General features: G+C 42.5%; 1 protein-coding gene across 1 annotated transcript in view; it reads right to left on the bottom strand.

Moving 5' to 3' along the window:
- Nucleotides 1-17,052: 17,052 nt before the first annotated feature.
- raly (RALY heterogeneous nuclear ribonucleoprotein) overlaps nt 17,053-25,910 on the bottom strand; it is a gene marked incomplete at both ends in the record, with an annotated part of 37,961 nt that continues 29,103 nt past the window's right edge. Inside the window, 2 exons of the mRNA XM_079218046.1 lie at nt 17,053-17,094; nt 19,166-19,359. Of these exons, the coding sequence (XP_079074172.1) occupies nt 17,053-17,094; nt 19,166-19,359 (236 nt within the window). The remainder of the gene's footprint in view (nt 17,095-19,165; nt 19,360-25,910) is intronic.

Raw genomic sequence — 25,910 nt, 5'->3', positions numbered from 1 at the left:
GTGAACATGTGTTCTTAATAAAAATAAATAAATGTTTATATCACCACAGTTTTCCTCTCTTTTTCTAACCTCTGATTCCATGTTGAGTTCTCAAACTTAGAACAGTTCACATTAATGTATTGCTTGAGATGCGGGTGTATAGTGACTAAATAATAAAAATAACCAGAATTTATATCATCTGAACAATGCAACAAAATCAGGTCGTATGAAAGATGTAATCACACTATCCTGCTGTTTAATACACTGCGTTAGAGACGGGCAATAACTCAATATTCATTATAGATGCATCAACGCTCAATGGAATAATGTTGTGGTGGTGGGTTGAACTTTTAAAATCAATAAAAAGTGTGTCAATTACCTGAATAGAATATACAATAGTTCACTGCACTCAAAAGGTATCACTTCATCTTTTGTGTCCTCTTGTGTCCTCAAATAACTGTTTGTCTTTCTGGATGGGCTGGTGCTACCTGCCAATAGCAATAGAGTCAATCGTGACATCGTAACATCGTGACATCATGACATCATGACATCGTGACATCATGACATCGTGACATCATAACATCGTGACATCGTGACATCATGACATCGTGACATCATGACATATTGACATCATGACATCATGACATCGTAACATCGTGACATCGTGACATCATGACATCTTGACATCATGACATCATGACATCGTAACATCGTGACATCATGACAGCGTATCATGATATTGTGACATCATGACATCATGACATCGTAACATCGTGACATCGTGACACCATGACATCATGACAACGTGACATGACATCAGGACATTGTGCCATCATGACATTGTGACATTGTGACATCAGGACATCGTGACATCATGACATCATGACATAAGTGACATCAGGACATCGTGACATCAGGACATCGTGACATCGCAACATCGTGACATCATGACATCATGATATCGTAACATCGTGACATCATAACATCGTGACATCATGACATCTTGACATCATGACATCGTGACATCATGACATCATGACATCGTAACATCGTGACATCGTGACACCATGACATCATGACATCGTGACATCGTGACATCATGACATCTTGACATCATGACATCATGACATCGTAACATCGTGACATCATGACAGCGTATCATGACATTGTGACATCATGACATCGTAACATCGTGACATCGTGACACCATGACATCATGACATCGTGACATGACATCAGGACATTGTGCCATTATGACATTGTGACATCATGACATCATGACATTGTGACATCGTGACATCATGACATCATGACATCGTGACATTGTGACATCGTGACATCATGAAATCGTGACATCAGGACATCGTGACATCAGGACATCGTGACATCATGACATCGTGACATCACGACATCGTGACATCATGACATCGTGACATCAGGACATCATGACATCATGCCATGACATCATGACATCGTGACCATAACCGTCTTCGAGGAGGCGACGTCTTCTTTTCAAGAGGTTGATCCACTTAAAAAAAGACAACTACGCTCTTCGTGATAACGGACATATGATTTAAGTCTCTATCCAGACATGGTGTCATCATGAACACTATTTCATGTTTCACACAATAAACATCCTTAAATCGCAGCCTATTCACATTCCAGTAGTCGTCATTTTTATTTGTCTGCTGGTAAGTTTAGAGCATAAAAAATGCCTCAGCTTCTGTTATTTTTTTGGCGGTCTTCCTACAGTAAGTGGCGCCATTCAACGCCATATGACTCCATAAACCAGCAAACACAACTTCATATTTGGCGTTAAAGCGTTGGGAGGGAGCTATAAAACATAACCCCCCGATCTAATCTGTATTGTTTTACTAACGTAATGTTATACCGATGCGAGGGAAGAGGATGCCGTAGGTTGTAAAGACTGTAAAGCTCTCTGAGGCAAAATTTTGGATTTATGATTTTGGGCGATATAAAATTAATTGAATTCAGCGTTTGTAAAATATTCACATCCTACCTCCTTGTCTCCTTCATTTCCTCCTCTGCTCGTGACACTCTTAAGCCTCTTAGAAGTCCTCCTCCCTTTACTCTTGACATATTTTCATCTTCGGAGCTCTCTTAGGGGTCAAGTGAACCTTTATCTTCATCGCAACTGTCAGGGGAAATTCTTAGAAAACGTCACGATTCTCAGGAATGTCTTTGTACCAAGAAGCTTTATGAACACAAACCATTGATTATCACTGGTGTCCTCTCAGGTGATCGTCTCCCACTGTGATTGGAGCAGGAGAGTCAGTAACAACTGCGGTTGAGTAATCTGTGACTGAAACCAAGGGGATGGTCATGTGACGGCCTGGAGGAACATTTCATAGTTCTGCACGTTTAACGTAACTTTCTGCATCAACTGTTATTTTTAATTGAAAGTTCCAGTCGAACAATGCGTCTGGTTGCTTTGCAATTACCACCGAGTTACGTTGTTCTTTCCAGGGACTCTAGCCCACGTAGCCCAAAAAATTAAGATTTATTTTTATTAAATCATGCGATTCAGCCAAAATGTTGCATGAAGCCCGGCCCGTCACCTTTTTTGTTTTGGGTTTTGGTCTTTCCATTTTTATTTCAAAAGAATTCGCACCCAGAAGGTCTCCAGTGTCGCCCGTTGAGTCACGTTGTGTCCAGCTTTCCCAATCGGCTGTCAACTGCAGAGCTCTTCTGTGTGTGTGTGTGTGTGTGTGTGTGTGTGTGTGTGTGTGTGTATAAAACGTGTTGCTTTAAGATGTTTGGACAGCGGCCTGCTGTTTTACTATCTCCCTGTGGCTCTGACAAAGCATTGAGTCAGTCTGTCTCCGTCACTGTGTTTCTCCTCTGTGTGTGTGTTACTGTGCGTAACTCATCAGTTTATGGTGTGCTCTGGCAGTACCCTGCTGTTTTAGTATTTTCCTGTGGCTCTGACAAAGTGTCAAGTCTGTCTCACTACTGTGTGTGTGTCTGTGTATGTGTGTGTGTGTGTGTGCAGCTCCTTGCTGTTTGATGGCCTCCTGTGCTGTTATCCACTTCTCTCTCTGTCCATTGCTCTCTCTCTCTCTCTCTCTCTCTCTCTCTGTGTCTGTCTCTTCCTCCTCAGTCCACACCACCTGAAACACAGAGGATATATCATTAACAACAGAAGTAGAGAAGCAAACGTCTGCAGCAGCAACAATCACAAATCAAGAATACGGAGACAGATGCGTGGAGCCTCGGCTCGTCTTCGTCGCCAACTAGCTAGCTAGCTAACTAGCTAACTAGCGTACAGTTTGCCATCTTCACCGCCTGAATCTGACGACAAGGCCATTGGTTCTGCAGGTGTTTGGTCGGAAACAAATCGGAGAATTTCTTTTTGCGACCATTATTATTGCAATTCATCATGACAGTATAACTAGAATGCGTGCGGCAGATTTCATGGCAATCCATCCAATGGGCCGTGGGTCGCGGAGACGTCTCACTCCACAAATGCGAACCTCGTGTTGGCACGAGAGGACGCGCCACCTCGTGTGCATGACTGCACCACATTTCATGGCCGTTCGGGGCAACAAATGTTGATGTTTCAACCTGGGCAAAATTGTTGGAACGACCCGCTGACAGACCGCCTTTGAAAGCTATAAAAACCACAATGAAGTGAAGAATTACGGTTTATATGTGTGCATGCGATACAGAGGAGTGCGCATTGGCTTCAGTGAATTCAAGACATCATTAGACTCACGGCGTTTGTTTGGACACAAATTCTCGAATTATTAGCTATTTAGTTTTGTGCCAAAACTGTAAAAAAAAAACACAAAACCACAATAAAAAAAAAATACAAGGACATATTTATTGTTTCCAAGCGGGCAGAGAGGGTCATCGGCACCATCAAAGCGCCAGGCTGACTGATTTAATTGGAACAATGTGTCTGCAAATATGTATCACAACAGCATAACAATAACTTTAGATCCAGGGTCCCTGTCCCGACGGGTCCCGCATCAAAGTCTAGTTTTGAGACCTTTGTTGTTTCAGTTGTTAAATACTTAGAAATTAATGTTTCTCATGGCATTATTCAAGGCAGTGCTCCAGCAAAGAACAACCTTATACAACCTTATCCTTATAATGGACTCAAGTGGGACACGGCAGACTCAGCGTCTCATTTTTTTGTGACTTTATCAGAACAAAAATAATGAAATATAACTGTGTTGTGCATTTACCTGTCTGATCTCAGGTCTTGACTTGCAGATCTATTCCAACATTAAATGTTTTTTTCTCATTAAAAGTTGCAGTATTCGAGCTTGGGAGCATTTCTGTTGCCTTTGAACGGGTCTCAACATTGGCGCTGCCGGCGCCGGGGCGCTGCCGGCTCGCAGCTAACGGTGCTCACAGTGCTAACGGCCGTGCTGACAGCGCTAATGGTGTCCACAGACCTAACGGTGTCCACAGAGCTAACAGTGGTGCTCACATCGCTAACGGTGGTGCTTACAGCGCTAACGGTGGTGCTGACAGCGCTAACGGTGTCCACAGAGCTAACGGTCGTGCACACAGCGCTAACGGTGTCCACATTGCTAACGGTGTCCATAGTGCTAACAGTGTCCACAGTGCTAACGGTGGTGCTGACAGCGCTAACGGTTTCCACAGAGCTAACGGTGGTGCTCACAGCGCTAACGGTGTCCACAGTGCTAACGGTGGTGCTGACATCGCTAACGGTGTCCACAGCGCTAACGGTGGTGCTGACAGCGCTAACGGTTTCCACAGACCTAACGGTGGTGCTCACAGCGCTAACGGTGTCCACAGTGCTAACGGTGGTGCTGACATCGCTAACGGTGTCCACAGCGCTAACGGTGGTGCTGATAGTGCTAACGGTGTCCACAGAGCTAACGGTGGTGCTGACATGGCTAACGGTGTCCACAGAGCTAACGGTGGTGCTCACAGCGCTAACGGTGTCCACAGCGCTAACGGTGGTGCTGACATCGCTAACGGTGCTCACAGCGCTAACGGTGACCACAGAGCTAACGGTGGTGCTGACATCGCTAACGGTGTCCACAGTGCTAACGGTGGTGCTGACATCGCTAACGGTGGTGCTCACAGCGCTAACGGTGCAAACTGTGACAACGGCGTTATCATCAGCAGCCTTGAGCACGCGGTGTGGAACGGAGGCCGTGATGGCTTATCCCCACATCGGATCAGGTTATCAAACAAACACGGGACTTTTCACCCAGGAGACGGCTGTGCGTGTCCGTTTGAACCAAAAAGTCGCCGTTGAATTATTTTAAATTGACATCCGAAACTTAAACCACGTGACAAAGTGACTTATTTTAGTCAAAACCAGTAGTTTTGTTAAAACTGGGACCGTAACCACCGTAATCCATCGAGTTCAACAATGTGTTTTATTTTACAGCTGAAGGAGTCACTTGCCCCGGTGCGACCGCACTGCCTGCACTATATTATAAGAAATAATCGCAGCGTGTCAATCATATTTATGCTTCGGCTTAAAGTTTGCATCAAACAAGACACGAACGACGTAAAGATTTACTTCAGACTTGACAGGTGCTGGTGTATTTACGTCGCGTTGGCAGGAGGGAAACCAGCTGGCTGCTTACAATCTTAAAACAGATGCATGAGATGGATATCAATCTCTTCTACCTGCTCTCTGAAGGAAAGCAAATAAACTTAATTACTAAAAGGTTGAACTATTCCTTTAACATGTCACATTTTAAGAGGTGAGGAGGAATTGAGAGGAGGGGGAAAAAGAGACGTTCTGGAAGATCCCGGAAAGCTTGAAATAGCGAAGCTGAACCATTTTCAAATATTTGAAGTTTACGGTTTACAGATTTATCGTTGTCCCTTTTGAAGATGATGAATCGTGGACACATCACATGTGTGTAAACGGAGCCTGCTGGGATTAAAATATTTGAATCGCTTTCTGATAGATTTACTCACTTCCACTAAAATAAAACCATTTTCATGCTCGGATAAACAGCTTTAAATCAATCAGAAGCGCGCTTTAAGGCGACTGTTTAAAATGATGTTTTTTGCTACATAAGTAGACCGAAATAGAGCTATTTTGTCTCTTTAAGAGGGGTCATGGGGTCTTTAGGGGGAGATGGCAGGTCAACAGTAGATGTCATGGAGAAGTGGCGTACGTCGTCCGAAAGCTGGGATGATTCATTTGAGATGCAGCACAGAAATACAAATAAATAAATAAATAGGTTTAGGTTGTTACCATTTGTATCACAGATTTCACGCTAAATTTAAATTTGAATACCACTTTGATAACAAATGACAAACAATACATCTTTCTAAAATGCCACATTAAGAAACCACATGGAACACGGTAGACAATGTAGCGAACGTCCACAGAAAGATGACGCAATAATATTAACTGATGAACTTCTTTCACAGGGAACGAATAGGTTCGACTCTCGATTTCTCAAAATCAAGTTATGAACTATAAGTTGAGGCCGACTCGACAAGGTTTTATGACCCGAACCTCCAGGGTTTTACGATCAGCCACATTCCAGAAGACACAGAAGCATCCAATTGTAATAAACAATTACTTGATATTCTAGCCGTATTAAATCCCCGTATTTTATTTATACTATATATATATATATATTTTGTGTGTGTGTTTATTTTATCATTTATTCATTTATTTTCTGTTTAGTTTTACAGTTAGTCTCAAAAATATAAAATGTTTAAAGAATTTGATCATTTGAGTTATGTGTGTATATAAAATAATAGGTCCCTGTACACCTTGTGATTCTGATTTAATTAATTAATTATTATAATGTTTATACACTATTTTTCCAAAATTGTGTGCTGTGCAAAATGTAATATTCTGTTAAATTCTGTTAGTTAAACTAATGGTGGCTTATGGCGTGAACTGAGGACCATCCTTCAATGATAGTATAATGTAAATAATAATTAAATTATGAATAATCTTTACATATATTGATATTCATTTATTATGATTTGTTAAATCTGCTACAAGCAACAACGCTACAATTTGTAAAAGGTATCAAACACTTTTGAAATTTAGAGATTTCTATAATTACATTTGTTGTCAATTGGATGGTGAACTGTTTAGAAAGCCCTATTATCAATATACCAATATACCAATATACCAATATACCAATATATATATAGGGGTGCCCAATACGTCGATCGCACCAGTCGATCATAAAGGTAGTGCGGGTAGATCGCATCCCATTAAAAGAAAAAAATCACCACGGACGGTGCGACTAGATGACGATCAGTGGCTGCTGGACTTGGCCTTTTTAACCCATCTGACCAACATGTCGAATGAGCTTAATTTAGAGCTGCAAGGAAAAGACAAAACCGTGGTCGATATGATCAGCTCAGTTAATGCTTTCAAACCAACATCTGTCCTCAAAGCTGCAGCGCCATGATTTGTGGAACTTCCAAAAGCTGGCGTCAGACAGCTGGAGGCGTAACTTGACAGAGCAGCTTGACAAGTGTCTGTCAGGGTTTATTCATGTGAGTCAGCCTTTTCCCACATGAGAAATATTAAGACCAAACACCGTTCCACCATGACTGCCTGAGGCTGGATACCAGCAGCTACTGTCCGGGCTACGCAACCCTGCTGGTTCCATTCAGTGAAGTCATCAGAGTAACATGAAATGACCCAAAATGTACAGAATCGTATTGTGTCATGAGGATCTCACGTCTGTGGCTGCGATGATCTCAGAGAGAGATCAACAGGTAATTGTTTACAACGACAAGTGAAAAAAAGTCTCAGCTTTCTAGTCATTCCCAATGTATGTTTTAGGAACCCCACAGTATGCAGAAATGTTCAAATACACCATTTTAGAACAGGTGAACATCACTTAATTTATACTGCATACTTTTTTTTTTTTTTACAAAACTGCAAGGGGTTAGCATCGAGTGGACATAGAACCAATTGATATCCACATAGCTTGAGGTTTGAGATCAAGAGACGTTCGAAAACCACATGGTAGTTTCCCCTTGCGTAATATTTGATATTTGGCATTATTCAGCCCCCTTCTGACTACCTTGTATGACATCGTTGGTAGTCGTAGTTATTAAAGCCAGAATCTTCACTCTAACTTTACCTTCAGTAGTCAGGGAGATTCATCAGTATCACCGAACCTTCACCAGTCTGTTTTGAATCTGGACATTTACTCAAGTACTACACTTAAAAAGAACAAATTAGATCATTACAGTATTTCATACATTTAACTCCACTTCCTCTCAGAGGGAAATGTGCTACTTTTTACATGATTAGATTTATCTAACAGCTATTGAGTTGCTTTGATTTTCCATAAAAAGCGTAGTAAGCGTACTGTTGTAGATTAAAGGCCGCGCTTACCCTCACACATGCTTTCAGTTAGGCAGCTGATTAGACCGAGTACTGTATGCTGGGATTTATGTGAGGTCAACATGGACTGATAAAGTTGTAAATCAGCCCACCGCAAACTAACAGGAGGGAAAATAACTCACGATAATAACTTGTGTGTTCTTCTAATTATTATCTTTAAGAAAACGTTACCGTGACGAGATTAGACACCCAAAGTACAGTTTTCCTGTGAAGGATTTTTGAATGCAGGACTTTTGGTTCAAACATACCCAGCATGCACAGGAACGTCCATTACAAACAATTTGCAGTGCATCACCCGACATCAAAAGGCTTCCGCCGTCCATCAATTGAATCGCTCCAACACCACTGACCCCCTTCTAGTTTTTGTCCTCTGGGAGGCGCTACTCGTCCCACCAACGGGTTTATTTCACACTATGCTGTTGACACTGAACTCCATCACAGACCCACGCACACAACACATAACTGTGATGCGGAGGACGCTGTACGATTAGAGGGAGAGCGTTGCTGTGAATAAGGTGGATGCTCAGCAGGCTCCCACATGGAGAATCGTAAAGCTGTCCAGGAAAGACAAAGGACAGAGTGCAGTCCAAAGCAGTGAGATTAAACTGAGACACAACTGAAACAGAAGGGCAAGACAACATGCTTTCATTCCAACTCGGCACACTGACTTAGGTTTAGGCAACAAAATCACAAAAACACTTATTTACTCATTTCTTCTTAATCAGCTGATTACAGATCAAAGATTCCATCAGCCAATCATTTCACAGCTGTCTGGACTCCACAGGGGGTCCTCACACTTTTTTCACCGCCTTAAAATATTTAATGTTACGATGGGGCCTAATCTCAGAAGACTATTTACTTTTCTAATCCAAATGTCAATTCAAGTATCAAATCACTCAAAATGAAGGCTGTTTCTCAAAATCCGTTCTTCTCTGTTCTTCTGTTCTTGTGTTCTTGTGTTCTTCTGTACTTGTGTTCTTGTGTTCTTGTGTTCTTGTGTTCTTCTGTACTTGTGTTCTTGTGTTCTTGTGTTCTTCTGTACTTGTGTTCTTGTGTTCTTGTGTTCTTGTGTTCTTCTGTACTTGTGTACTTGTGTTCTTCTGTACTTGTGTACTTGTGTTCTTGTGTACTTGTGTTCTTGTGTTCTTCTGTACTTGTGTTCTTGTGTTCTTGTGTTCTTGTGTTCTTCTGTACTTGTGTTCTTGTGTTCTTGTGTTCTTCTGTACTTGTGTTCTTGTGTTCTTGTGTTCTTGTGTTCTTCTGTACTTGTGTACTTGTGTTCTTCTGTACTTGTGTACTTGTGTTCTTGTGTACTTGTGTACTTGTGTTCTTCTGTACTTGTGTACTTGTGTTCTTGTGTACTTGTGTACTTGTGTTCTTCTGTACTTGTGTACTTGTGTTCTTGTGTTCTTGTGTTCTTGTGTACTTGTGTTCTTCTGTTCTTGTATTCTTCTGTACTTGTGTACTTCTGTACTTGTGTTCTTGTGTACTTGTGTTCTTGTGTACTTGTGTTCTTCTGTTCTTGTGTACTTGTGTTCTTGTGTACTTGTGTTCTTGTGTTCGTGTTCTTGTGTACTTGTGTTCTTGTATTCTTGTGTTCTTCTGTTCTTGTGTTCTTGTGTACTTGTGTTCTTGTGTACTTGTGTTCTTGTGTTCTTGTGTTCTTGTGTTCTTGTATTCTTGTGTTCTTGTGTTCTTGTGTACTTGTGTTCTTCTGTTCTTGTATTCTTCTGTACTTGTGTACTTCTGTACTTGTGTTCTTGTGTACTTGTGTTCTTGTGTTCTTGTGTTCTTGTGTTCTTGTGTACTTGTGTACTTGTGTTCTTCTGTACTTGTGTACTTGTGTTCTTCTGTACTTGTGTACTTGTGTTCTTGTGTACTTGTGTACTTGTGTTCTTCTGTACTTGTGTACTTGTGTTCTCTTGTGTTCAGAGCGCTGCAGCTGGAGTCCTCACTAAGACCAGGAAAGTGGATCACATCACTCCAGTTCTGAGGTCTTTGCACTGGCTTCCTGTCAAACAAAGAATTGACTTTGCAGCTGGTTTATAAAGCACTGAATGGTTTAGGGCCTGAGTATGTTTGTGATCTGCTGCTACCTTATGAACCATCCGGCCCCTCAGGTCGTCTGGGACGGGTCTACTTTCTGTTCCAAGAGTCAGAACTAAACATGGAGAAGCAGCGTTCAGCTTTTCTGCTCCACACATCTGGAACAAAGTCCTGAAAGCTGCAGGTCTGCTGAGACCCTCAGAGACCCTCAGCTCCTTAAAGTCCACATTGAAGACTTTTCTGTTTGCTGCTGCCTTTAACTGAACCAGATTCAACTACTGCATCTCACTACTGCATTTTATTTCTTAAACTGCACTGCAACTTTTATTCAACTTTCATTTTAATTTTGCTTTTTGATTTGCTTTTTTGTGCCGTTGTTGAGTCACGGAATGTAATATTAGGATGTTTTCCAGCGAGAAGTTAGTTGTTTAAGCTTTAAATCTGTGGTCAATTTGTCAAAAATCAGCCTACTTAAAAAGATACGCTGACGATTTGAGGTCCCACCAGCACCGGGCGCTCAGCGCTCTGCGGGAATCTTTGAAATGATCCGCTGCCTCCAACGTCTCTGTAGCGATTAACCATGAGATATCGTTCGGTTTTGGAGGATCTAACGAACAATCTTTGGTCTCAGAGTTTACTATTTGTTCACAGTAACGTTAAACCAGTTTGACTGAGGGTTAAGATGTGTAACTTCATATTTTCAAGGCCAAACTCCAAAGTCTGTAAAGTCTGTACTTGGCATACTTGGTAGTGAGAAATGGTCAAAGTCTTTCCCAATTGAAATAATGACACGGACGTTTAACTTGTAGTTACTTGTCAGCCTGCTGCGTCTGATACGGAGGCTAAAAGACGCCTCGTGTCAGCGGATCATGGAGTCAGGCGAACTACACTCTCCTCTTCCCCCGCAGGAGCTGAAGAGCAGAGATGACGAGGGGAATGGATCCCCCCCGTCATCCCCTACCTCCTGAAATGTCCTACTGGTAACAATTACCCATCGTGTTGGACAGAGTTTCTGTCACACTGACGGCGTGGCGAGACGCCCGCATGAGGCAGAGGTTCCCGTCGCGTTCGAGGCAGGTGGTGCTCGAGGCAGCGGTGTACTTAAGGACCGTTTCTGCTGCTCTTCATGCACTTTAAATCAATTTCACCCTTCACATAAAACTTCAGCTGCAGCTCATTCTTTTTTTTTGGGGTACTTTTTCCAAGTTGTACTTCACCCGAGGAGCTTACTGCCAGTGTGAAGGGTTGAATTCCACTCGGTACTAAAAATGTGTGGAACTGATGTTCCACTCGGTACTAAAAATGTGTGAAACTGATGTTGGACAAAAGCATTCCTATAAACACTAATATTATGCAACTGTGACATTGACATATGCTCTGCATGACCCACAATGCCCTGTTTCCTTCACTTGGTTTAACCTACTGGAATCTCCAGTTTCTCTCACTTCATCAGCTAAAGGCTTTGACCCGGCTGAAGAGAGCCATGAGTCAGCCAAAGGAATGCACACACACACACACACACACACACACACACACACACACACACACACACACAAAGTATTTACTGCAAAAAAACCTCGAGTAGCAGGTAACTTCAGACAAATACAGCAGTAGGAAACACCGGCACACCACGATACTGTATTTATGTATTTCACTGGAATTATTTCAGCCTCAGATGTTTTTTCACAGCTATATTTATTCGTGAAAAAATGCACAAATAACCTGCCAAATAAACAGAAGACAATATTCCCAGTCTTAAGCACACCGATGCATGAAGAATTGTTTTAAATGGCGCTCTTTGCTCGTTGCCGCCTTTATTAAATCATCTTTGGCCAATACGTGAGCAGATCACGTGACCACGTGAATATAAATGATGTGCAGCTGCCGGGCCCCGGATCACGTCCAGGTCTCTCCAATTACTTTGAGCCGACGAGATTACAGATGTGAACAAATCACTCTTTTCATCTCCCTGAAAGCGAAGCTCCCTCCTTTCCTCTCCGCGGGGCGCACCGGAGGCTGGTGATGCGCTGCACCTCGGCCAGGAGCCCCGCAGCTTTCTGCTTCTCCAGATGACTTGCCCACAGCGGAGGCGTTGATTTAAATGCTCTCTTTTCCGGGCCGGCCGGGCACCGTAACAACGGCGGCAGAGCGGAGAGGCGTCGCGAGCTGCCTCCTAGACGTCTACCGGTAAGAGCTGCTGCCTCCTAGACGTCTACCGGTAAGAGCTGCTGCCTCCTAGACGTCTACCGGTAAGAGCTGCTGCCTCCTAGACGTCTACCGGTAAGAGCTGCTGGTTCCTAGACGTCTACCGGTAAGAGCTGCTGCCTCCTAGACGTCTACCGGTAAGAGCTGCTGGTTCCTAGACGTCTACCGGTAAGAGCTGCTGCCTCTTAGACGTCTACCGGTAAGAGCTGCTGGTTCCTAGACGTCTACCGGTAAGAGCTGCTGCCTCCTAGACCTCTACCGGTAAGAGCTGCTGGTTCCTAGACGTCTACCGGTAAGAGCTGCTGCCTCCTAGACCTCTACCGGTAAGAGCTGCTGGTTCCTAGACGTCTACCGGTAAGAGCTGCTGCCTCCTAGACGTCTACCGGTAAGAGCTGCTGCCTCCTAGACGTCTACCGGTAAGAGCTGCTGGTTCCAACGTCCACCACTTTGGCCTCGCTTCGGATCCCTTCACTAGAAAGCTACGCCCCCCGTCTGACATGGACCGGCTGCTGAGGACTCTGCAGCACCTCCACACCTCGCTGGTCCTTCTCTCTCTCTCTGGAGGTCGCCACTGACTCTTCAGGGAGGCTGTGATGGACGTCCTCATCCTCAACTCGACTTCACCGGTGCTGGTGTTTAGAATTACAGCAAAAAACATGGTTCCACATCGCAGCTTGAGGGGAAAAGTCTTCAAGAATTCAAGGAAAACATTGGGTGAGTTATTGATACACAAATGGCCATTTTGTGGGAAGAAGGCCGGTGGCTAGAGAGGGATAAACCTCTGGATTCCACAGCTGTAACTAAACTGGGAATTTGGTTCTCACGTGAAACTACTTTTCACGACTCTTCTCTTCTCGTGGCAGAAACGTGAACAGTTCATTTGTTCCCGACATGCCATTCGAGGGAGTGATCGCTCACTTCATAAACTGCTCGTGGGTCTTTTCCTTGAATTAAAAGCAGATCATCCGCTCGGTGAGAATCCATTTTTCATCCACTAAAAAGATAAAAAGAGGGCAGTTCAGAGAAGAGAGGGAAGATTGAGGGAGTGTGGACCAGGTTAGCGAAAGAGCTCAGATAAGAAGAAATGTTTATGCAATCTTGAAAGCTAAAACCAGGAGAACCTGATGAGTTCCTTAAAAGCTGAAGGCCAAGGGTCAAGGACAGTTTAGGTCTTCCAATGTCAAGAGCTTCTTTCAGAAGTAGTCTTAATATTGGCTTTGTTTAAATGTTGTACCTTTTATCTTTTGTAAAGCAGTCTCTTATATACAATACGCAGAAACACAGACATAAATATTTGGCCATTCTTCTTCTTTTACTCCGAACGGAGAGCTAACGTCTGGCTTAAGCCTCCGCTCCACTCGCCTCTGGGACTCCCTTGAAGCCGAGGTTTACGTTCCATCATTGGAAGACAAATTAGCATCCACTACAGCGCTTGTTAAATTACATTTCATTTAGCTGACACTTTCATCCAAAGCAACTTACAATGTGCAAGTGCATTCAACCACGAGTACAAACTCAGAACAACAAGTACAATTTCTTCAAGACAGCCGAACTACAAAGTGCTATCAGTAAGTGCCATTTAAGTGCTACTTTCTTTATTCAAGGTGTAGTCGAAAAAGATGTGTTTTTAGTTTGCGGCGAAAGATGTAGAATTGAAACACTCCGGAACTTTAACAAAGTTAATGAACAAGTCATTTGTTAGCATGCAAACAAACTACAGCCCCCATGAGAGTCTACTAGCAGGCTCTTACATCATCGTACCACAGTTTATTTCGTGGTACCCAGCAGCACTCTCTTGTAACGCCGTTTTAGCTGTAATCTCTGCTGTGTAAAAGCTTTAACGGGGCTTATGGGAAATGCTGTTGTGGAATGAACGGCATATTAATGTTCCAAGGCTGCATTTGTAGCAATTTCCCTCATTACAAATGTTGATGGGATGTCAATGACAGTGTGGTTGAGTTGTTGGTAACAGTGCTGCTTCAGATTCTTTACTTGGAAGCTGGATCACTTAAAACATTACTTGAGACGAGCTCGCTCATTACAGAATCAATAAAAACAAAAACGGCAATTTTAATGCCAGAAAACACTTAGTAAAATAATTCCCCCTTTTAACAACAAACTGGGCCTCATGTACACTCGTAAAGCTTGTAAAATAAATCATAATTTGGAGTAGTGTAATGCTGTAAGCCAATGAAAGATATGACGTCCTGCTCCATAAAAGCAGCGGGGCAGCACGGAAGGGCCTCGACCTCGGAGAAGAAAACATTTGTTTTAATTTGGAGTGATGCGATCAAGTTCACGAGCTGGACTTAAATCTACATTTATGGAAGAACTTGGGATGCAGCAAACGCAGAGGCTGAGTTTTCTTTTTTCAGTTCAAATGCCTCTTTGTTCAGCTGAGATAATCAGTTGGAGAGATACTGATGATGTCCTGGGTCATAGACACTCAGGGCCTTCTCTTCATCTGTGTATATTATAATTATCAGCAATAACACATGAGCAACCATGTTGCCTTTGATCAAGAAGCATGCGTCTTCCAAACTCTACGTTAAGTAAAAAGAGCAATCTAACTAGCCGGTTCCTCCGCCTGACGCACAACCAATGAATCTGAGTAAAACTAAACACGCCATGGTGATAACGAAGAGGAACTTGTTCGATGACAGTTGCAGAAACTGAAGAATACGTGTGTATTTCTTTAACAACATAAAGAGAAGCTGAGCTCCATCAAAATTGACTTCAACCCTGTCTCCTACAAAATGACGTTTCCAGACCACTAAACTGGACTCTTACAGTACCGTAAAAGTCGGGTTAAAAGCCGCTACTACGTTCGGTGGGTGTCCCCGCTAGTTCCCCGCTGTAGCCAGCTAGCGCTGCTGCTAGTTCCTCGCTAACTTCCGCTAGCTCTCGCTAGTTCCCCAACAACCACAGAAGGTAGCGGGACCAGCCCCGGCTCGACGCCCGACTCGGGCAGAGGGGACGCGGGGAGCTCGCAGCAGTAGCGGGGAGTTAGCAGCAGCGGGGAGCTAGCAGCAGTGCTAGCTTGCTACAGAGGGGAGACAGTACCGTAAAAGTACCGTAAAAGTCGGGTAACAAGCCGCTACTACGTTCGGTGGGTGTCCCCGCTAGTTCCCCGCTAGAACTCTCTGCTGCTAGCTCTTCACTAACTTCTAGCTTGCTTCAGAGGGGAGCTAGCAGCAGTGGTAGCTTGCTACAGCTGGGAGCTAGCAGCAGCGCTAGCTTGCTACAGTAGGGATAACCACCCACGGTAGTAGCAGCTTGTAACCCGGCTTTTACGGTATGTTTAAGGGAAACCTTTTTTTATTTATTATGGTTGCCGTTTCAAACAGTTCGACGCATTAGATTAACTCTGTAAATTGAAACAAAACCAAAACAAACAAAGAAAAGGCACTAGTTAGTTTGGGTTAGTTAAAATAATTGCTCGGCCTTAAATGAATAGGAAATTGAAGAAAACAAAGAAACACGACAAAGATACTTGGTAATGTTCCGGCTGCATATGTACTTGGTTTCAAAAAGGACACGGACAGCAGTCTTCTTGGTGAAAGTCCTGTCTTATTTGATCCGTCCACTCATTTCTGACGCTTCAAAAGCAAACACAATACATAACAAAATATGTTTAGGATCCAATCTGACTCCAAACTCATAGGACGATTTAATTAAATCAGTAAAACCTTTCAGACTCATTCGCTCTCCCTTTAATTATAATCAGTAGATAGAAAAATGATTTTTTGTTTTGTTTTGGAATATTTACCTATGATATAGTACAGCCACGCTGGCTCTTTCATCATGTGCCCAGAAGTTTTACAAGTAAAGATTGTATCTACACGTTCTGGAAGTTGTTTGTCAAGGATTTGTACCCAAAGATTAGCTGGAGGAGGCCGAATAGTGAGAGGAACAGACTACTGTGTGGTCACCGGCGTCCCTCAACTGCTCAAGACTGGGTGGTTGTAACGCACAGCTGTGTGTGTGTGTGTGTGTGTGTGTGTGTGTGTGTGATCGCTTCAAAGTTTTCTATGGAAATGAAGCCTGAGGGTTTTTTTTGCAATAAATTCCTGTTTAAATATAGGTTTAAAAAACTAAAAAAAACATCCCAGTTTGATCTGCTGCTTTATTAAAAGTTGCGCAATATTGATTGTTGCGTTTTCAAAGCGTTTGTTTGATATTTCTCCAACTGTGTGAAAATTATAGAAAGTCTTGAGTCTTCAAAGCATGACGCAGCGTTGCAGAATTCATTTCAGATGGGTTATAATAATAATAAATATGGCTCAAACGCCACCGCTTTGCCCTCCACCAGACCCGGTACGTCTGCGTCTGCCGAGTCCAACGCGGAGCTTTTTCTACAATTAACTTCCCTTATAGCTTGCTAGCATATTTCTGAGAGGTGTCTCCTTTCACTCTGGCAAACGGACATGGGTTGTGGTTTTGAGTGCGTTTGAAACACTCACCTCTCACGGGTGAATGGAGTCCATCTCTGATGATATGCGACTGTTCTGCTTATTGACAAAACAACAAAAGAAAAAGACCAGAGTCAGAAAACACAAACATGTGCTGTGAGCGTCCAAATATTCTGTAAAATTGGCCTCAAATTACGATTGAACATTTTCGCTCACAAAAAGGCAGAAAAAGAAGTTCCCTGGAAGTTTAGTTATTTACTGGAAATCTTTTGAGAGTCAAATCAAGGTTATTCATTGACAACTATAACTATACGAATGAGAGCAGAAGATCAAAAACACTTGAAATACATTTGTAGATTAAGTATTATGATGGGATGGCATTATGAGCATTGAAGAACTATGATTAAAAAAAGCATTATGTCACGTAAACTGAAATGCATCAAGTAGACGTGTGGAAGTGACCTTTTGACCTCATATATTTAGGCAATAAAATTACACGTTTAGGGTTAGGAACAGAAGGTTAAAATAAGTATAAATGTTACGTAGCTTGAGTTAAGATAAGTTATTAAGTGTGCTATTTTAGTAAGCACACTTAAAATATGTACGTTTGTTAAGTAGCTTAAGTACATTAGTACATATACATGTAAAAGTAACACAAGTACAAAAGTTAAGTGTGTTATGTACATAATGTAAGTTAAGTATATTTAAGGTAAAGCAACTTAGGTATGAAGTCTAAAAGCTGCGTTTGTTGCATAGCTTAAGCTACATCGTAAGTTAAATGTATATATATATATTTATACATATATATGTATGTATAATATATGTGCTGTATGCGGCACACACATATATATATATATATATATGTATATATATATATATATATATATACATATATATATATATATTTGTACAGTACAAATACATACCGACCTAAAATATTATGGATATTATTACATGTTCCAGTGAAAATGTAAGTAAGATGACTGGAATTTGCCTATTTCTGTATTAAATGATCATTAAAATGTAAGAAGGCGACGTCTTCAAACAGTTTGTTTTAAATGTCCGACCCTCCACAAGTCAGTGACGTTCAATTAACCACAAAAACAACGAAATGCAGCAAAATCTCTCATTTGAGGCGCTGGAACTTGTTGAGTTCCTGATGGTTTGTCTGTCGTTGTGTCGTTGGAGGATGAAGCGACTTCTGATTTCAGGCTTCACGCTCTTATCCACGCCAGTAATATTGATTGATTGTCGTGGAGGGCGGTCGCTGCAGCGCCGTTTGTGAGCAGCGAGTCCCTCCCACCGCTCTGCGTGGGCCAATGAGCACGCTGCATTGGGCCGACTGGTTCCCACTGATCTCAAGCCAGTGGTTCTCAGAGAAAACAGCTGGAGGCTTTAATATCTCCTTTTTTTAATATATATTTACTGGTATTCATATGTTGTTGATTCTGCTTTTCCTCTGCAGCTGATAATGAGGCCAGTCTCACTGTCAGAATACTTATGAGTGAAACTTTGTCTATAAAATGGTACATTTCAGACAAAGTGATGAGTTTGTGTTTATTATTGGCTGAATGGAAACATTTCATCATGCAGGATTTGTAGTTACGAGTCTTTGGGGGAATTATTAATCTGGTTTTATTGTGTTATTACTCAGGTGAGTGGTATTTTTGTATGAATATGGACGTATGAATGGGTTCAGCAAGAAAGAAACACATCTAGGGATCATGGTGCTGCAGCGGTCCCTCATTAAAAACTAATTGATGCATGTTATGAATGCTTAATAATACAAATAAATACATGAACATCTTTCGGGAAGAAAATGTTGACGAAAATGAATTGCTTGAGCTTGAGCTCGACAGTTCTCTGATCAGTTATTGACACTAATTATTAATGTGTTGATCTTTTTGATTCACAATATCAGAAACATATTAAAAAAAGATCCCTCACAGGCTTTTATCCCAGAGGGTCTTTGCTGAAATCTGCTTGTTTAGTCCGACTAACAGTCCAAAGCCCAGTTTACCAGAATATAAAAAAAGAAAAAACGTGACAAATATTGACATCTGGGACATTGGAAAAAGAAAACATTTGGAGTTTTTGTTTAATTAACGACTTAAAGAAGTCATGGATTATCATCAGCTCATTTTAATTCATGTCTTTATTGTTATACCGGCATGTGGTCATGGGTGTCGTCCTGCGTGTGCTCTAGCTCCTCTTCCTCTTCCTCCTCCTCCTCGTCTTCCTCCTCGTCTTCTTCAGCTTCGCTGTTCTGTCTGTGCTCCTCCTCGTCCTCCAGCTCTGAGCTCGACTCCTCCCCTTCCTGCCACGCCTCCTCGCTCTTACACTCCCCTGCCTTCCTCAGCTCTGCACACACACACACACACACACACACACACACACACACACACACACACACGCACACACACACACACACACACACACACACACACACACACACACACAATGACCCAAAATGTTAGAAAAATTTGGAAAGTACAAGTTGATCTAGACACGTCAAAGCTGCTCGGATTCTCCAAGGTCGCATGAGAGGAGCTTCCTTGTTTCCTCTCCTATCTCCTTAAGCAGAGAAAACACACACTTTTCCTTTATGGTTGAAAAGAAGAGAACTGATCTAAAGCAATGATTGAGAAAAACAAAACTTCCCACAAGTGTCGTGTGATGTGTGTGTGTGTGTGTGTGTGTGTGTGTGTGTGTGTGTGTGTGTGTGTGTGAGAGAGAGTACAAGTTAGAACAGCAATGCATCCATGATAAAAAAAAGAATGAATCACTATTTTACGTATCCTCTTTATATTCAGATGAACTCCCTGAAGACACACCAAAGTGGAGACGACACACAATTATAAACCTGCCTAAGTTTGGGACATTTATTCAAATTTAAGTTATTCAGAGCAAAAAACAAAAATAAGATATAATCCAAAAGGATGAAAGGAGCCCTCTTTAAAAAGCACCATTTCTCACAGGTCACAAAAAATGACCAATAACACAGAAATGTATAATAAAGCACTGAAAAAAATCAAGATATTTCATATTAAAGACAAGATTAAGTACATTTTAATGCCAACAAAGCAGCCAAGTTACTTCTTAGTTGCAAGTACAATATTATTTATTCTCAATTGAAGTGGCCATGATTATTTTCAAATGATGTGTATTGCATAGTATACACACACACGGACAATACACTTGTTTACAGTACTGTTATCTGTTTGTCTGTGCACTTTATTTGATATTCTATTGTAAATGTAATGTTTCTATTGCACTGTGTTGATTGTTGTTGTTTGTTGTTTGCCGAATGCATGCACCACCCGCCAAGACTAATTCTTCGTATGTGTAGCATATTTGGCAAATAAATTATCCTTATTCTGATGTAGTGAAATATTGATAACATTCAGGTTTACAGTTTCAATTATTTTCAGTAAACCAGCACACATTATGTGAAGACGGCTGCTATAAATGGAAGTCCCCTCGTTTCTTAAAATAAATAAATTACAAAGCACATTTGCAAAAATATTTTAAGAACCTAAACAAATTTGATATGATTAATAAAAAAGAAAAAGCGCAGAAGAGCTTCACACTTGGTTGTCTTAGCTTGATGTCCACTGTTGGTAAGGCAGGCATGTATGTGTGTGTGTGTGTGTATGTGTGTGTGTGATGTAAACGCGAACTCTCGTTAAACCCTCTGATTGACTGTCAGCATGTGTTTCTTGTTCCGTCCAGACCTTTTAAAAGACACTTTAACTACAGCCTACACTTTAACTGCAAACTATATCTTTGAGCTTTCCTCACAAAAACGTAGATGCGCTGGAAAACTCCTCAATAATTACTGGAGAGGTTAATATCTACGAGCGGGTCGCCTCGTAAACGTACTGGCAGACAGCAGACGCTGCATGCGGTCGGCAGAGGAAAGGCGTTCGGTTCCCGTTTCCTTTGGTTGCTGTTGGACGACCCGGCTGCTGTTGTGCAACATCTCACAGAAACACACCGACTGGCCGCTCACCAGGGCGTCACCAGGGCATCACCAGGGCGTCACCAGGGCATCACCAGGGTGTCACCAGGGCATCACCAGGGCATCACCAGGGCATCACCAGGGCGTCACCAGGGTGTCACCAGGGCATCACCAGGGCATCACCAGGGTGTCACCAGGGCATCACCGGGGCGTCACCAGGGCATCACCGGGGCGTCACCAGGGCATCACCGGGGCGTCACCAGGGCATCACCAGGGCGTCACCAGGGCATCACCAGGGTGTCACCAGGGCATCACCAGGGTGTCACCAGAGCATCACCAGGGCATCACCAGGGCATCACCACGGCGTCACCAGGGCATCACTAGGGCGTCACCAGGGCATCACCAGGGCGTCACCAGGGCATCACCAGGGTGTCACCAGGGCATCACCAGGGCGTCACCAGGGCATCACCAGGGTGTCACCAGGGCATCACCAGGGCGTCACCAGGGCATCACCAGGGCGTCACCAGGGCGTCACCAGGGTGTCACCAGGGCGTCACCAGGGTGTCACCAGGGCATCACCAGGGTGTCACCAGGGCATCACCACAGCGTCACCAGGGCATCACCAGGGCATCACCAGGGCGTCACCAGGGCGTCACCAGGGCGTCACCAGGGCATCACCAGGGCGTCACCAGGGCGTCACCAGGGCATCACCAGGGTGTCACCAGGGCATCACCAGGGTGTCACCAGGATGTCTCCAGGGCGTCACCAGGGCGTCACCAGGGCGTCACCAGGGTATCACCAGGGGGTCACCAGGGCGTCACCAGGGCGCCACCAGGGCGTCACCAGGGCGTCACCAGGGCATCACCAGGGTGTCACCAGGGCATCACCAGGGTGTCACCAGGATGTCTCCAGGGCGTCACCAGGGCGTCACCAGGGCGTCACCAGGGTATCACCAGGGCGTCACCAGGGCGTCACCAGGGCGCCACCAGGGCGTCACCAGGGCGTCACCAGGGCATCACCAGGTCACAGAAACTATGTGTTCTTGTGAAGTTTAGGAAAAACATCACGGATGGGCCGTGAACTAATATTTCACTATGACCCAACGACACTTCAGGTCTCTAACACCGAACCCCTGGTGGAAATAAACTCAAAGAACACTGAAATCTCTTCCTGTGTGGCATCAGACACATGACTTACGTTAGCCAATGGAGTGTTTGTGTCACTAACTCAGGGCTTTACGGTCCGGTTATGTTTTGAGAGTTGGTTTATTTGACTAAAAAAAAGACTCGCAAATTCCTCAACTATATCATATTTAAGTTTTTGTTCTTTTAAATCGTTTTTTTAGCATATTGATTATACCTTATTATACCTGTCTGCTGCCGTAATCCTGGAAATTCTCCTATTAAATCAAATTGTAGAGCCTCAAACCTTAAACTATTTAAATATTCAAGCCACTAGGGGGGCGAACGGTAGAGCAAGTTTGGACGCGTTCTGCCACAACAAATCCAATGCTGTGTCTCTTTGATCCATTTATTAATTTGCAAAGTCCAATATACTTGAACTGAATAAGTCTTACATGTTGCAACACGTACTTCAAGACAGGATACAGCACTACCACCTTGACCACGGTCGAAAACTATTTTGCTTCCCATCCACACACCTGTTCCCATCACCTGGCACTCACTTTTATGCTCTTTTAACTGAATGTGCCACCCTGTGTCCAAATACAGGAACTACATGTCCCCACTACACCCAGTGATGCCCTCAAACAATAAACCCCATTTTGGCTCCAACTAAATCTTATCTCTTATCTTAACCCAGTGGTCGCCCGCAACCCTCGCGCCCCACCTGTAATACCTACGCGCCCCACTAGAGGGTCGCGCCTCACAGTTTGAGAAGACTGTTAGTTAATTTCTTGAACGTTTCACACTAAAACTGCGGCCAGATCTTTACACTTTTCACATATCTTACTCTGTGGAGACTCATAAAACAAACATAACTTTGCTTTATTGTCTGAGTACTTCATTACTTACTTACTATGTTTATGAAAATGCTCGTAAACATAATTTGGAACCAATGACAGAAAATGAAAAACATGGTTAAGAACAATTCATTTCTATAAGCCCCTATATACGTCTACACAGCACTATACAAGACACACATAAGTGTATTTTCTTTTTGTGTTATTGGATTATTATAACAATTTGTTCATAGTCGGCGTCTCTTGGGCCAAATCCATAACTTCACAATGGAAGCAACTGTGTGTTTCTTTGGCTCTGGAGGACTTTATGCTAAAGGAAAGGAATACATTTGTTCGCGCATGGCCAATACAAAATATAAAAACTCGACATATTCCTAATAACAATGCCCCCCCTCTCACGTTTTATATGCGTAATATGTTATGCATATCTGTGTGAGGTTTTTAAACTTCAGTCGTCTTGTTTTTGTAAATGTTTGGATCCTGGAAATCAGTTATGGCTTTTCTTTTGCCCAAACATTTTCAGTGGCGACCCATGTGAACACCATTGTGACCGATCCATCACAACACTTTAATATTAATACTCCAATTCCCAGCAATGAAAGGTTATATATAGATATATGAGCTATATCAGAACTGGAGATCATTTCTTTACTGAAAGAAGAGCAAAGAACTGTACGGAAGAAATTGTGTTTTCTATCTTTTCCCCTCCTCCACCCCGACTGGCTTCTGTAAGAGTTTGATTGACAGCTGGTTCATCCAATCACCTGCTATGTGTCTTTTTGGGCCTGTCCTCGTCCCAACGTGTTGTTGAGTTAGCGTGTTTGTTTCACACGTACTGTGTGTTATGAGGTTGTGGTCGTTTTGATGTGTTTCTGTGAGATCACGTCCACCAGCAGAGCAACGAGGAAACCAAAAGTCACCGTCGTAATGTTTAGGAGGCGGGGCGGTTACGAGACGCTTTCACCACCGCGATGACGCAATATGAGTAAGAATGAGCTCACGTTGAGATGGATACGGAACATAAATGTCAGTTAATTTCTCGTAAGACTTGATCTATGTAATTCATTTTATTCAGGCTTTTATTCAGAGAAGTATCCTCATGACATGTCACAGCTAAAGAATGTAGGTTTCACAAAGCAGTTATTTGCTCGATTGGAACCAATTTTATATGTTGGGGCCATTTGGATTTCGGACTTTGGGGCTCAAATCTGTCCTCAGCCTTCAGAATGTTTAAAATAAAACACTGAGGTTAATGTAAAGCGTTTTGGATATGAATTATTCAGCTTCCTCCGCTCTAGTTTTTAAACCACACGTGTGGCAAGCAACAAGTTCAGAGGTCACTACACACACATACGAACAATACTAGATTAGAGATTCCCGTGGCTTTCAGAGGCTCAGGTTGACCACATCCATCAGACTGCAGGTCCAGAATCCAACAGCAGCTGGGAGAAATATTACTTGGCCTCGCTCTGGGTCCTTGTCTTTGCTGTTATCCGGTATTTTTTCCCCGATATGATTATATTTAACATTGCATCCACTACGTGACATGGACAGGTGTCAGGTGATGATGACCCCGAAGTCCAAACGTCCCAACACTCTGATTTAAAAAACATGCAAAACTGATTTAAATCGTCATTCTAGTTACTGCTTTGTAAAAGTAAATTACTTTTCTGCATGAAACTATGCTTGATTTACTTTGAACCTGCACTCAGACCACATTGTATGATTATTTATTATGTAAGATTAACTTTGTAAATCGTTTGGAAACCTTGGATTGGCGTCTATTTTACACAACTTTTAAGAAATCAGCTATTTCTAAATGTTTTAAAGATCTGTTCTGGGATCTGTGGCACTCTGCAAGGAGGGTTCAAGAAGTATTTTACATAGTTCAAGAATGAATGAATTAATCATATTTTTATTCATTTAGAGACGATGTTCAAGACCAATCGATAACTCTTCGAATCTGCAAACATGCCTAATATCTTTTTTTTTATACATTTCTCTGTTTTTACTTGCTAAAGAAGGTAAAACAAAAAAGCAGAATGTAGAACTTCTAAATTACAAAACATATGAAAAATGTCAAAAATATTGTCTTCTTCCCACAGCTCACTTACACGTCATTGCACATTATGTGCAGATTTATGTAGCTCTTTATATAATTCACTGAGTGCATAATGCAGATTGTACCATATTTTCTGTCTTGATAAAAACTGAGGAGCTTGACCTTGAAAGTACTTCTGTTCTGTTCCCTCTTTTTCTTTCTTTTTTCAGCATTTTTCCATTGGCAGAATTACTTTATTTCAGCAGGTATTTCATCACGGGTTCATAATGAGAAAAAAAAAAGATGTGGCCCCAGTGACTTTTTTTCATTGAAACATCAAATAAGCCTCACATGTCTTTCAGAATACAGCGCAGAGAGTAACTTCAATGAGGAAAGTCATATTTCATCTTCTTTCCGGCATATTTCTCTTGACGTGACAATTCCATTTGTGTCTCCAGGAAGCTGAGACGCACACGTGGCTCCCAGAGACGAGCTAAAAGGGACGTGAACTGCTGACCGGACCCCGGCTCTACATCTGAAGTACAGCGTCAAATATTCCAGAACATGTGTTCCATAAAACATCTTTATTTAGTCAGAGCTTCAAACTCAAAAATCGATCAGGACTGTCTAGTTTAGGTTTAATCAGATTAGATAGACATATATATATAAATACATGTGTGAGGGTATGGGACTTATTTATAGTACGGATCTGCTCCTTTTAAAATACTGTCACTTTATCAGTTTTACATAACTCTGGTCTAAGACATGACGGTTCAGTTGGGCTTCAGATCACGGACAAGGATCCTCAGCTCGAAGGGACTTAAGGGCCCTTAAGAGTTGAGTTAAGAGTATTATTATGCATTACATACCATTAACAGAATATATATCTGGGTTCAACGTCACTAAAACTCTAAATTGATGTTGAATTT

Source organism: Taurulus bubalis (genome assembly GCF_910589615.1).
Source record: "Taurulus bubalis genome assembly, chromosome: 5".
In the NCBI taxonomy this organism is placed as follows: domain Eukaryota; kingdom Metazoa; phylum Chordata; class Actinopteri; order Perciformes; family Cottidae; genus Taurulus; species Taurulus bubalis.
The sequence above is the reverse complement of the archived record's forward strand: the minus strand, read 5'-3'. Positions and strand labels throughout refer to the sequence as shown.